General features: G+C 33.9%; 2 protein-coding genes across 3 annotated transcripts; one reads left to right on the top strand and one right to left on the bottom strand.

The window, feature by feature from the left end:
* Window positions 1-4676: 4676 nt before the first annotated feature.
* On the top strand, window positions 4677-5888 carry LOC103494958 (photosynthetic NDH subunit of lumenal location 3, chloroplastic). Its single transcript, XM_008456347.3, has 3 exons — window positions 4677-5058; window positions 5204-5490; window positions 5572-5888. The coding sequence occupies exons 1-3, from the start codon at window positions 4797-4799 to the stop codon at window positions 5668-5670; spliced, it is 648 nt and encodes a 215-aa protein (XP_008454569.2). The 5' UTR covers window positions 4677-4796; the 3' UTR covers window positions 5671-5888.
* LOC103494957 (kinesin-like protein KIN-14N) lies at window positions 5880-11383 on the bottom strand. Of its 2 annotated transcripts, none has more exons than XM_008456344.2 (16): window positions 10250-11383; window positions 9944-10088; window positions 9721-9830; window positions 9513-9632; window positions 9255-9437; window positions 8955-9164; window positions 8751-8825; window positions 8520-8666; window positions 8304-8442; window positions 8079-8188; window positions 7652-7813; window positions 7330-7547; window positions 6751-6832; window positions 6546-6650; window positions 6354-6458; window positions 5880-6228 (listed from the first exon to the last, which is right to left on the bottom strand). In XM_008456344.2, exons 1-16 carry the CDS (start codon window positions 10466-10468, stop codon window positions 6073-6075), a joined length of 2286 nt encoding a protein of 761 aa, XP_008454566.2. In that variant the 5' UTR covers window positions 10469-11383; the 3' UTR covers window positions 5880-6072. The 2 variants fall into 2 exon arrangements, with proteins under 2 accessions (XP_008454566.2, XP_008454567.2); XM_008456345.2 differs by having other exon boundaries at window positions 5928-6228; window positions 10277-11382.
* Window positions 11384-12526: the final 1143 nt, after the last annotated feature.

Raw genomic sequence — 12526 nt, 5'->3', positions numbered from 1 at the left:
GGGTTTCAAGAATTTTTTTCGGTGTAATCTATGGAAGTGGAAGATAAGGAACCTGGAATCTCGACTTTGAAGAGTTTCAAGGGTTTCAAGAATGTTGTCGCTGACCCACTTTCCCTCGACATTTGAATACCTTAAGCGTTTGAAAAGTTTGAAAGAAGTGAAGAGATTGATAACGTTTGAATCCCTGAACGTTTGAATGCCTGAACGGCCATGATTTGAATAAGATATGAAACGACTGTAGAAAGAATGTGGAGTTTTGATGGTGATAGGTGTTAATTTTCGAACTTTAGGGGGAAATTAGAATTTTGATAGGTGTTAATTGTGTGTGGGGAGTTTGATTTAATTATAGGGATTTGTGGTTTATTGGATAATTGTATTTAGGATTCTAGCTTTTAAATTTGATAGGGACATTTAAGACATTGTTTCAGCAATTTTTATTCCATACTTTTCTATTTTTCTATTTTATCAATTTAAATAAAAAAATTTCATTTATCCAAAGTAAACCTTCTATTTTGCTATTCTTCTTGTCAACTCGACATTTAAAATGTTTAAAAGGAAAAAAGGAAAGAAAAAAGAAGAAGAAGAAGAAGAAGAAGAAAGGGTCAAAGATTAAAATAATAAAATTTTGAAGAAAGAAATTCAAAGAATCAACGATACTCCATCAAACGTTGGTTTTCCACCATGTGAAAGCCTTCCATTCCCTTTTATATCTCTTTCTCTCAATCAGCATTTGCATTTCTTCACATCTTTCTCTGCTCGACTTCTTCAACCAGCATCTTCGAGACCTCCTTCAAATAGGTTTCGGTTTCTCTGGTGAACACTGCTAGTTGTACATCGAGCCCTTCCATTTCTAAACTTGACCGTCTCGATGTTGTGAAGGCTAAAGAAAATGTGATGGTCATGTATGGTTAGGTTCAGACCTCTGAGGTATTCTTTTCTTTTCTTTTTACTCGATTCTTTGAAGAAATGGTGGACCTATTTTGGCGCTGGCTTATAAGTTTGTCGTCTTCGAGCTGATGGTGGTACTTAGAAGCTTATTATATTTCTTTCTCTTCTTGTCTTTCACTTGGAACAGTGTTAGAGAGCTTAATAAAGGAGACAAGATAGCTGATAAAAATGATTATGATTGTAATGATTTATAATAATATTTCAATGAAATATGATAATTACTATTATTATTATTATTATTGTAATGGTTATAAATATTATAACGTTTGATGGTTATAATGATATTGTTTAATACACTAATCATTATAGATTTAAAATTAAATTTTGATCTAAAATCATTATTCTTTTTATATATATTTAAAGAAAAGATTTTAGTGTTTGGAGGTTGTTCTTCTTCTTTTCCAAAACTTTGATTTCTTCTCCAAGCAATAATTTCTTTGGTTCCATTCCTTAGTCCAGCGAGTGCACGCATGAGTTGAAAAGTTGTGTTAACCTTGGGGAGCAACCGACGTATGCGATTTAGCACTGAAGTCGCGTCGAATCTTTCTTTCAAGGTAGCACTACAAAGAATAGGGGCATGTCCGACGCTGTAAGGCATTCGAGTTTTGACCCAACAGTGTCCGCAAACCTCTCTCAACTTCTAAACCTCTATCGGAAAAACTATTGAGAGTATTGAGTTAGGAGAGTCATTCCCAACATGCAAACAGGACAGCATTAGGAATGACATATTCTCTACACCGTCATTGCCAACAAACGCGCCATCTTGGCATTGGGAGTAGTTTCTCCCGATGCGGCATTGGAAATACATTCCCCAACGTGATGGAAAGTGTGTCGAGGAAAGGGCTTATTTCTACTGTCCTTACTGCGTCGAGAGATATTATTATATTAATTTTTAATTATTTTATTCATTTTTTTATAGTGAGATACTCTTTTGGGTTCTAATTCGATATAAATTCAATAAAATTATGAAAGACATCAAGTACAAAATTAATAAAAAATTATCAAAATAAAAATTGTAATTTATAAAAGTAAATAGTAAATCTGAATGTATAAGAAAAATTACAAATACTTTGAATTCTTCAAAAACAAATTATATAAAAAGAAAAAAAAAACTACCCTATCTCCTAATTATTGATCAAATTCAATGAATTCCAAACCTACAATGACATAAAAGTAAATTTTGATATATATCATCGATGAAAAATTAAACAAAGGGAAATTACATCAGATGACAAACAACTTTAGAAAAAGACAAGTCATAGCACCTCTTTTTTGCATTCTGCAAATATGACAAGTAATTAATGATATCAGACGGTTATTAGAGGGTTATCTGCTTTTAAATTTTCTATTTTTACAATTTAGAAAATTTTGAAAAAATACATACCCCAAGTACTCACAATCCTCTCTGTGCCCAACTCATTTCCTCAATCATTTTCCTCATTCTTCCATTAGTTGGGCATGCAACTCCAACGTTCATCATTGTTCTTTAATTAATTAGTTAGCGTTTTCAAGGTTAGCTCTTAGTTCGCTAACCTCTGGCATGCATCTCTTTCTCATATGAAGAGGAAGAATTGCTAGCAGCAGTCTTTTGGGACTTAAGCTTGGAACCCCAACCAAGACCTTTTGAGTAGCCCGGTTGCCTACCCAAAACGGTCTCGTATATTTCGTCCCTAGAGAATAGTTGAGAACCTTCTGGGATGGGTTGGGATTGGAGTTCCAACGTCATGATAAATGATTATTACTATTAGTATCAAATAGTAGAAATTTAATATATATCAAACAAGACAAAGTAATATTTATTTTATTAATTATAACGAGTAGGAGAAAACTGACATACCGTTAGGACAACCGGAGGACACAACTGAAGCTTGTTCTGATAACATGTTGTGAAAATGAGACAATCGGAATATGGAAACCGAAAAAATATAATATTACAATAATGATATAATAAAATATAATATATATATATATATGGGATCTTTTCAAAAATATAAAAAAAGGGTAAAATATTTACACTGTATAAAACAATTCCAAAAACGGAAAAAGCCTAGAGGCCCACCGTGTAAAATACCAAAAATGTCCCATCAACCACACCGTTAATAACGCACGCGTAATATATTGCGATCGTTTAGATTTGGTTATTGTCTGATACGCGATTATTTAGATATGGCTACAATTTATACGCGATCGTTTAAATATGGTTCAATATATACGCAATCGTTTAGATATGACTATAATTTATATGCGATTATTTAGATATGGCTACAAGGCGATCGTTTAGATATGGTTATAATTTATATGCGATCGTTTAGATATGGTTCAATATATACGCGATCGTTTAGATATGTCTATAAGGTGATCGTTTAGATATGGTTATAATTTATACGCGATCGTTTAGATATGGCTAGAATGCGATCATTTAGATATGGCTACAACTTATACGCGATTAGATATGGCTACAATTTATACGGCGATCATTTAGATATGGGTACAACTTATACGCGATTAAATATGGCTACAATTTATCTTTTTAATTTCATTGTTTAATTTTGTTACACGATCGTCCAAATCTAAATGATTTTTTTAAAATTTGGTACACGATTTTTTTTAATTCTTTTGGTGCACGATCGTTTAGATTTCTTTACACGATCATTTAGATTTATTTATACGATCTATTACTTTTTTTGTACACGATCGTTTACATTTGGCTAGTCCAATCCAAATGATTTTTTTTCAAGATTTTTTATACAGATCTTTTGTTTTTTTACACGACCGTTTACTTTTTTTAAACGATCGTTTACATTTGGCTACTGCAATCAAAATGATTTTTTTTCAAGATTCTTTATACGCAATATTTTATTTTTTTACATGATCGTTTACATTTGGCTACTCCAATCTAAATGATTTTTTTCAAGATTCTTTATACACAATCTTTTAGATTTTGCTACTTTTTTGTGTACAATCTTATACACAGTTGTTTAGATTTGGTAACCCAAATATAAACGTGTAAAAAAAAAGACGATGAAAAGAAATCGCATCGAAAAAAGCGAAAAAAAAAAAAGGAAAAGTAGAAAGACGATAGAAAGAAATCGAAGTGAAAAAAATGAAGAGAAAAAAAAAAAGAAAAACGATGTAAAGACTAAACGGCATAAATAAAGAATTGAAAAATAAGAAAGATGATGGAAAGAAAAAGAGAAAACAAGAAAGACGAAATCGCAGTGGAAGACAAAATAACATGAGGAAGACGAATCGCGAGAAAGAAAAGAAAGATTGAAGGGCAAACCTGGAATATTTAAAAAATGGCTAATCTTATGGGTTTTGTTACACGGGCCGTAAATAGTTTATGGTTTTGTTATATTTATGTAAGTTTATATATATATATATATATAATAAATAAGAATCTTAAGAAATAGGAAAGTTAAAGTCTCAAACTTCTCCGATTTCTCCCATTTCTTTGGATTTCTCTCCAATGTTGGTGTGTTACTACTCCACCAAAAGCTACTCTTTATAGGCAATTTGGCAAGCATGTGCTGGGTAGTTACATGACAACTAAAATTGAATATTTGATAGACACATGACATTAATATTAGATGGTTAATTAGTTGACATGTGGCTATGGCCAAGGGGCATCTATATATTATATTAATATTTATAACATTATTTTATTTTTGAACTTGATGGGAAGAAATTTAACTTTTTATAACAAAATTACCAGAATAACCTTGGTGAGGATATCCTTTGGGTGGACAATGAAGAAACTGAAAAAGGGAAGCGGATAACTGAAATTAGAAGCTCTGCTTCTTCCTTTTGCTAATTTCCTCCGTTTCTCATCTTAGTCTTCCCATCAAATGGCTCGTCTTGCAAATTTAAACGGGAAATTCTCCGCCATTCCCAATCTCCCAAAGCTTCAAAACATTCATAAGAAACTCAAAATTACTGGGTTTCTCAAGAAACAAACGGATGTTTCTTCTCATCAAACCTCATTGACAAGAAGATTGGCTTTAACCAGCCTTGTCTCTGTTGCTCTCTTTGGCAATGCATCCCCCGAGATTGCTTCAGCTAACGAGTATTGGCTTGATGGCCCTTTGCCTGTCCCTTCTGTTGACAACAGTAAGCTTTCTCATTGAACAAGTTTGAAATGTTCGTTTGTGTTTTTGTTTTCCTTATCTGGGTGTACCTCCAAATTGGAAAATTCGAAATTGTTTGGTTAGTTTGACAGTAGAGACTAGAATTTGCTATGAATTATTTGTTACAGACATTGCGAATGAGCAAACAGGGACACGATCGTTTCTGAAGACAGGGATATACATAGCTAACATAGGAACAAAAGGAAGAAAATACAGGTTGAAAAAATATGCATTTGATCTTCTAGCTATGGCAGATTTGATTGGGAAAGATACTTTGAATTATGTCAGAAAGTATCTTCGACTCAAATCAACCTTCATGTACTATGATTTTGACAAAGTTATCTCGGCAGCAGCAGACGATGAGAAGCAGCCTCTTGTTGATTTAGCGAACAGATTATTTGACAATTTCGAAAAGGTAAAATGCAGATAAGTTTTACAAGTTTCTTCAAATATATGCAAATTTTCAAGCTGAAGTACCTCCTTTTGTACTTTGCAGCTTGAAAATGCAGCAAAGCAAAAGAATCTGAGTGAAACTGAATCCTACTACCAACAAACAACACCGATACTTCAAGAAGTCATGGATAGAATGGCATAAATTGAACAATTTATTGATCAGAAGCGTTTGGAGGAACTGCTTGCTTTTCCATAATTCTTCTGTGGTGCTTGTTCACAATTAGTTTCCATTTTTCCCATGTATTTCAATGCGGCTTAAAGATGCAAAATCAAGACAAACAGTGCAGTGAGTTTCACAAATTATAGTTCAACTATCTGGATTTTGTCTTATATGGAAATGAAGACAGATAATTTGCAGCATGCTTGGCACAATTAAAGAGGCTTAATTGTAAATAAAAGTGAAGGGGAACAAAAGAATCTTACTTTCATTGATACAATCAGATCTCTTTTGCTATACATAACTAAGCCTAAGTCAGAATCATTCTCATATTTTATTATCAAATAGTTGATTTGCCAATGTATAGGCAATGTTCAAGCATAAATCTTAAGGTCGTGTATTGGTTAGACGCCGAGGAGTACCGATCTCGCAAGCATTGACCCGGGCAGAAAAGCGAAGCGAGCAGAGTGATTCATTGGCCGAGGAGGAATCAGGAGAGATATTTACAAACATCAACGTCTTTGAATCTCCACCGAGACACGGCTGTTTAATCATCCATATTGAGAATTAGAACGATCAAATAGAGGAGTCCAGACGAGAAGTTGGCATTCTTAAGAGAGTTGAGAGGAGAACTTATGAATAAGTAATAGTAATCTTTGAACAATTACCTGGAGAAGATAGGTAAGCTTTGAGTTTCTAAATGGAACATGCTCTTCCTTCTTTGCCAAAGCAAATATAACATCACTTAAAGATGATAAACTTCTATTTATGGCCTGATGCAATAAGTAAAATAAAGATTAAGAGCATATTTTGCATGATGAACAAATTAAAACAAAATCATAATAGTAGTGATCAATTACTTGGGTTTCTTTCAGTCGATCTCCAGTCGACCCACTCTTGGAAAGACGCTCACTTCCAGCAAGATCAATTAAATTCAAAATCCCTTGTACTTGTTGATCGGTACTCTAGCAAATACAAAAACGTTAGAAGTGAGTCTATGGATTGCAACATAGCAGTAGAGAGGAACCATACTCAAAATATAAATGGTGACCAACCATTTCTTACCTCATTGATACCAGATATTTTGAGAGTGAACACAAAATGACTTCTTGATGATTGCTCGTTCATTTGAGTTTTGCCAACAGATCTAAGGGAAAAATAAAAGTAATGATGTAATTTATGATTTTAGAGGAACAATATCAAATCACACTGCAACTTTGCATCGACATATGAAGATGTATAATAAACAACAGTTACATAAAAAATAAGGCTCTGATCAAAAAGCATACATCGAAAAACCAAGCATTGAACATTGCAGATTAAGATCACTATGTAAGGACACTAATAGAGGTTTATGGGTAGTAGTATAAAACTAGTAAGGATATAAGGGTAATTAACTAGAGAGTTTGTTCGTGTATTTAGTATTAATATAGAGCGAAGGATTAAGGGATGGCTGACAATTGTAGAGTGATTTAGGATTCGAGTAATATACTCAAGAGAGGGGAGGTTTCAAGTGCCTTATATGTGGTTTGATTTTTTTACCTTTTACATTTCAACATTTTTCAATTCTTGATTATTGTTAGGTGGTACCACCTAACACACTAGTGAGAGTCCAGATGAATGCAATGAGGAAATTATTGATACCTGCTCCGAGAAGCTTGCTCTAATAGAAACGAGACCTCCCTTGCACTACGGACATCAACGACTGTGAGATCAGAAACTTGGGTGTTTCCACTTGCATCGTGTTTGATTGAGTACTGTTTCATAGGAGAACCATTTTCTGCCCGTAGCACATCTGGAGCTGATCGATTTGTTGATAGTAAATCACGGATAGTTTCATTGTAAATTTCCAACATTGATACCTAGAAGATGATGAAAAATTCAAAAATGTCTGAGAACATGAGAACAGAACCGAAGAGATACATATAATAGGTGGAAAAACATAGAAGTTCAACTTCTCTCTCACCTGCATTTCATATTTCCATCCCTGAGGTTGAAGAGATTGCCTAGTTTGAAATATTTGTTCCAACGATCGAGGTATCAGTCCCTTCTCCTCTAGGAGCCCTGGTCTACCCATCATTGTATAGGTTTTTCCTGAACCAGTTTGACCATAGGCGAATATACAAACCTAAAAAAAATAGCACTCACAAATGAACTTCAAAACAGTCCGATGAAATAACTCAGTTGTCCTATCTTGAATTAATATCCCGTGGAAATAACACTTTTAACAGAGCAAAATACATGTTTACACGTCTACATGTCATATCGATTGTTTTCATAGACCATTCAACAACTTTTTTTTATCCTGTCAAAATTGGATAGGTATTGCTAGGATTGTTCTAGAAAATTGGCTAAAATATAAAAATAAATACTACAAAGACACTTCGTATTACCTTGTAACCATCAAGGGCACTTTGTACAAGCTGGGAAATTTCTACAAAGACGTCTTCCTGTGTTGCTTCTGGTGAGAAAACCTTGTCATACGTGAAAGAATGTCTTTGCCCTGACAATAAATAAACAAGGTTGAAGGTGAATCATTCAATATCACATGGAATAAAGAGAGCTAGCGGGAAATGTATCACATGGAAATAATTGGAAAGCTTGAATAACAAGAATACCATTTTGCACCAGATCAATTCCACGTCCAAGTGATTCCACTGAAGATGGATAGGAGATAAAATTTCCTTCAGGACTAGCGCGTTCATCAGGTAACAGAGGCCGCACTCGACAAAATACACGAATGTTCCCTTTTAATTCCTGTATTACAAGAGCAAAAAGGCACTGTGAACAACAAGAAGACGGTGGTTAATGTCATGTTTGAACAACAGCATTACCAAGATAGTATTATGCAATTTTTTCCGAAGCTTCTCTCCTTCCATAAGCTTATTTTCTGCATCTGCAAGTCGCTGTTGTAACTCGAGTACAAGTCTCTTTTGATCTTCAAATTCATGCATCGTCTCCATTGCAGTTAGATCAGAGACCTAACATGAGAAAAACATGTCAAAAGATTTCCACTTTGTTGCTTGAATAGCAAAACCAGCTTGATATCTTTAGTTTATCATCACCTGCAGCTTGTTCTCTGCAGCAGCTAGATGATTTTGCAATGCCCTTAGCTCAAAACTTTGTGAAGAACATGTTGCCTGCAAAAGAACTTCCAGATTATTAAAGTGCTTCTGAGTACATGACAAGTTCTAAGATCTTTACAAATAATATACAAAAATAAAAAATAAAAAAATGAAAAAGGGATCAATGAAGATCAATGTAAAAACCTCTAATTCATTTGTTTTTGCCTTCATTTCATCCAGCTCCTCACAGTACTTTCCTGCAGACTCTCTGCACTTCTCTACTTCATCTGACAAAGTCTGAACCAGCGATAGTTGACGATCTCTATCATCTCTAACCTGTTGTATTTCTCTTCTTAAACATGTAACTTCATTCACCATCGCATCCTTCTGCTTTACTGCCTCGTCTTGAGATGCCTATAATCACAATTCAGATGTTGATGATTCGCACCAGACCAATATTCACCAGTAAGAATACATGATGACTCTTAGCAGAAAGAAACTCACTTTTGAAAGAGCAAGTTCACCCTTGATCATACTGAGGTCCTCCACCACAGCAGCCTTTTCTTTCTCTACACGTTTCAGGTCATCCTCTGCGATTGAAAGCTCTGTATGAAGTTTGCCATTATATTCCTGTAAACTTGTAATATAATCCTGTAACCGCTTGTACATTTCATTAAGAGACGATATCTGCAGGATTCCCACGGATCAATGTCAAAAAATATGTTGTGTTTAGTACATTGATCGATTTTGTTTCAATTTTACCTTTTGATTTGCACTTGAGAGCTCACGTTGAGCCCTTGCAAGCTCCTCGGAGATTGAAGCCTGTGACCTCTCCATAATCAATCTTGCCTCTTTCTCCTTGGTGAGAGATTCTACTGCAGCCTAGGAGTGATAATCAAATTCTAAGTAACACACCAAGACCTCCAATCTATCAAAACTTTTAAACTCAGAAGCATAATACGAAGCTTACCAACTTATCTGATTCTTCTTTTGTAAATTTCTCTAGCAAAAAGGCATTGTTCTTTCTAAGTTCCACAATGAGAGAATTCAATTCTTCCTCTTTCTTCTTCACTATCATTTCTATTGAACAGAAAAATACAGAGAAAAACAAAAAGAAGGGTCAATGAAAATGAAGAAAGTTGGCTCGATAAATTATATCCAATACCAAGAAAGGCGGGAGATCTTGGAGATACCCATTTCACTGCACTTGATCTCAGAAGATTCCAACTCATCTTGTAACTTCTTCTGCTCTAATAAGTAGCCATATTCAAGCTCTTGAAACCATTTGATGCATAGTTTAAGCTTTTTAATGTATTCCACCATGTTGTCACATTTTTCCTGAAAGCCACAAAATGGTCTCATCAAACTGCAATTGCCACCAAAGTTTTCTCAAATTCCAACAACCTGATCTAACATTCTGACTATCAGCTAATGTAAAGAAAGCAAGGAAAAAAAAAACCAACCGTAGAAAAAGGAAAATGGTCTCAGCTCTGAATTACCTTAACTGCTGAAAAGGAGGGACTGACCTTAAGATTAAACCTGTCCTTCCTTTTAAGCTTCTCGTTCAACAAAGCCTCAACATCTTCTTTAGTGAACTCAATGACACCGCAATCGGAGCCCGCAATGCTGGTTGGGGTACTTGTAAGACAAAGTTCCTGTCCACCATTAACCATTGAGAAGGACAAGCGAGACCTTCCATTAGTTGGAGTTCCAACCATTGTGGCCTCTAATTACTCAAACCCCTCAATCTATAAAACCCAGTTCATGACCAATACCCTTCTTTCATAAGAGAAAACAAAGAGCTGATGAATCATAATCCAAACCCAAAAGTAAGAAAACATAAAAAAAAAAAAAAAAAAAAAAAAAACAAGAAACCCAGAACAGGGAAATTGCTCAAATCTTCTATAAAACCCAGTGCCCTTCTTACAAGAGAGAAAACAGAGAGCTGATGGGTTATAATCCAAACCCAAAAGAGGGAAAAAAAAAAACACACGCACACACACACACACAAAACAAGAAACCCAGAACAGGGAAAATGCTCAAATCTTGCAAAATGGAAGGAAAGACTGAATCTAAGACATGGGGGAGAGGGAATGAAGCCAAAAGAAACAGCAAACACAGAAAAAACAATATAATATTTGATGAAGAAGGAGAGGCAAAAAAGAGTTTAAGCATGTAGTTGTGGGGCCATTGATTGCATTTAAAGCTAACGATTATGTATATGTAATGTAGCCGCTTGCTTGAACGAGCAGGTAAGATTGATGAGCTCCCACTCCCAGAGAGAGAAACGAAAAGGTATTACATGAAATGTATAGAAAGGAAGAAATGGGGTTATGAGGAGCAAAGATTTTAAGTGTAAATTGGTAAAAAATAAGTATCCAGAAAGAGGGATCTTGTGGGTTTTTGGGTGGAAAAAGGAAGGTGGGAATGGGGATTTTGGAGTTTACAAGCAGAGATTTTAATGGGTTGTTTTTGTTTGGTAGAGAAAAGCACGGATTCCTGGCTTTGTTATTTTACTGTTATCGACGGAGGAGTGTGAAAATTTTTGAAATGGGGTTTTGGGGAATCAGATGGGAACCATGTGACTTGTTCTTTACTAAGATGAAGATCATGAAGCCACGTTTGTTCTTGGCCCCTTCTCTCTCTCTTGCTTGATCCCATAAATTCATTTGAACGGATCTCTCAAAAATAAATATAAGAACAAAATGAAATCTTTGTTTGGATAAACATTTGAGCTAAATATATAGTATATTATAGCTTAGTGTTTCCCATGTTTTTCTATTTTATTATTAATTTTTCCAAAATAAAAATTATGAGTTCAACTTTGATTGAATTATTGAGTCTTAGAATGATAATTAGTATCTTATTATTTGTTGAAGTACTCTAAGATGAGTTTTAGAATGACAATTAGTATTTCTATTTGTTGAAATGTGCTATTAACTTAGTGGGTTGGAGAGGGATAACATTCTTATATTTTTAAGATAAAAATTCAATTTTAATTTATGAAATTGGTGAAGTTTTTAGAAATTTTATTCTCGTTGGATTAAACATAAATGTCACAACTTTTATTTTACTTTTTTTTAGTCAATAGTCGTAGAATGGAAGATCAAATCATTGACTTTTAAGATTATAAGTAATGTTTTATGTGTTGTCTAATGTTATCAAATATGTTACATTTGTAACCACTAGTTTAAATGAAGAAAAGAAAGTAAAAATGTTTTGAAACTCCATGCAACATAGAGAACAATAGAGAATCTCTTTGAACTATGAAAACAACTAATTTAAACTTTGAATAAGGACTTTTGCAATTTTTATCTTTTTATTAGACTCTAATTTCATTTATCGACTTTAAATATAGTTTGATTAGTTGAGACATCTATAATTATGCAAAGAGTAAATTTTCGATATAACCTTCATCTTTTTACGTATTGAAATGAAAAAAAAAATTACTTAAAGATAGTCTCAAAAATGTATGAATATGGTGTAGACAAATTTGAAAGTATCAAAAGAGGGAGGACCAAAGTGATAATAGGCCAAATAATAGAACTACTAAAAGTGTTAAATGTACTAAACTCTTTTTTTTTTTTTTGGCCATTTAAAGAAAAAAGGGAGGTTGGTGCCCCAATTTATGTGGGAGAGGATTTTAAGATTTAAAAATAGTGTTTGGTTGGTTAATAATAATAATAATAAATAATATATAATATATAATTATATATGGTGAGGAGAGGAGGAGGAAAAAATAGGTGTAGGCATTGTAATTAATAAATGAGAAAAAT

This window comes from Cucumis melo, chromosome 4 (genome assembly GCF_025177605.1).
Source record: "Cucumis melo cultivar AY chromosome 4, USDA_Cmelo_AY_1.0, whole genome shotgun sequence".
NCBI lineage: Eukaryota > Viridiplantae > Streptophyta > Magnoliopsida > Cucurbitales > Cucurbitaceae > Cucumis > Cucumis melo.
This window is presented reverse-complemented; position numbering and strand designations above follow the sequence as displayed.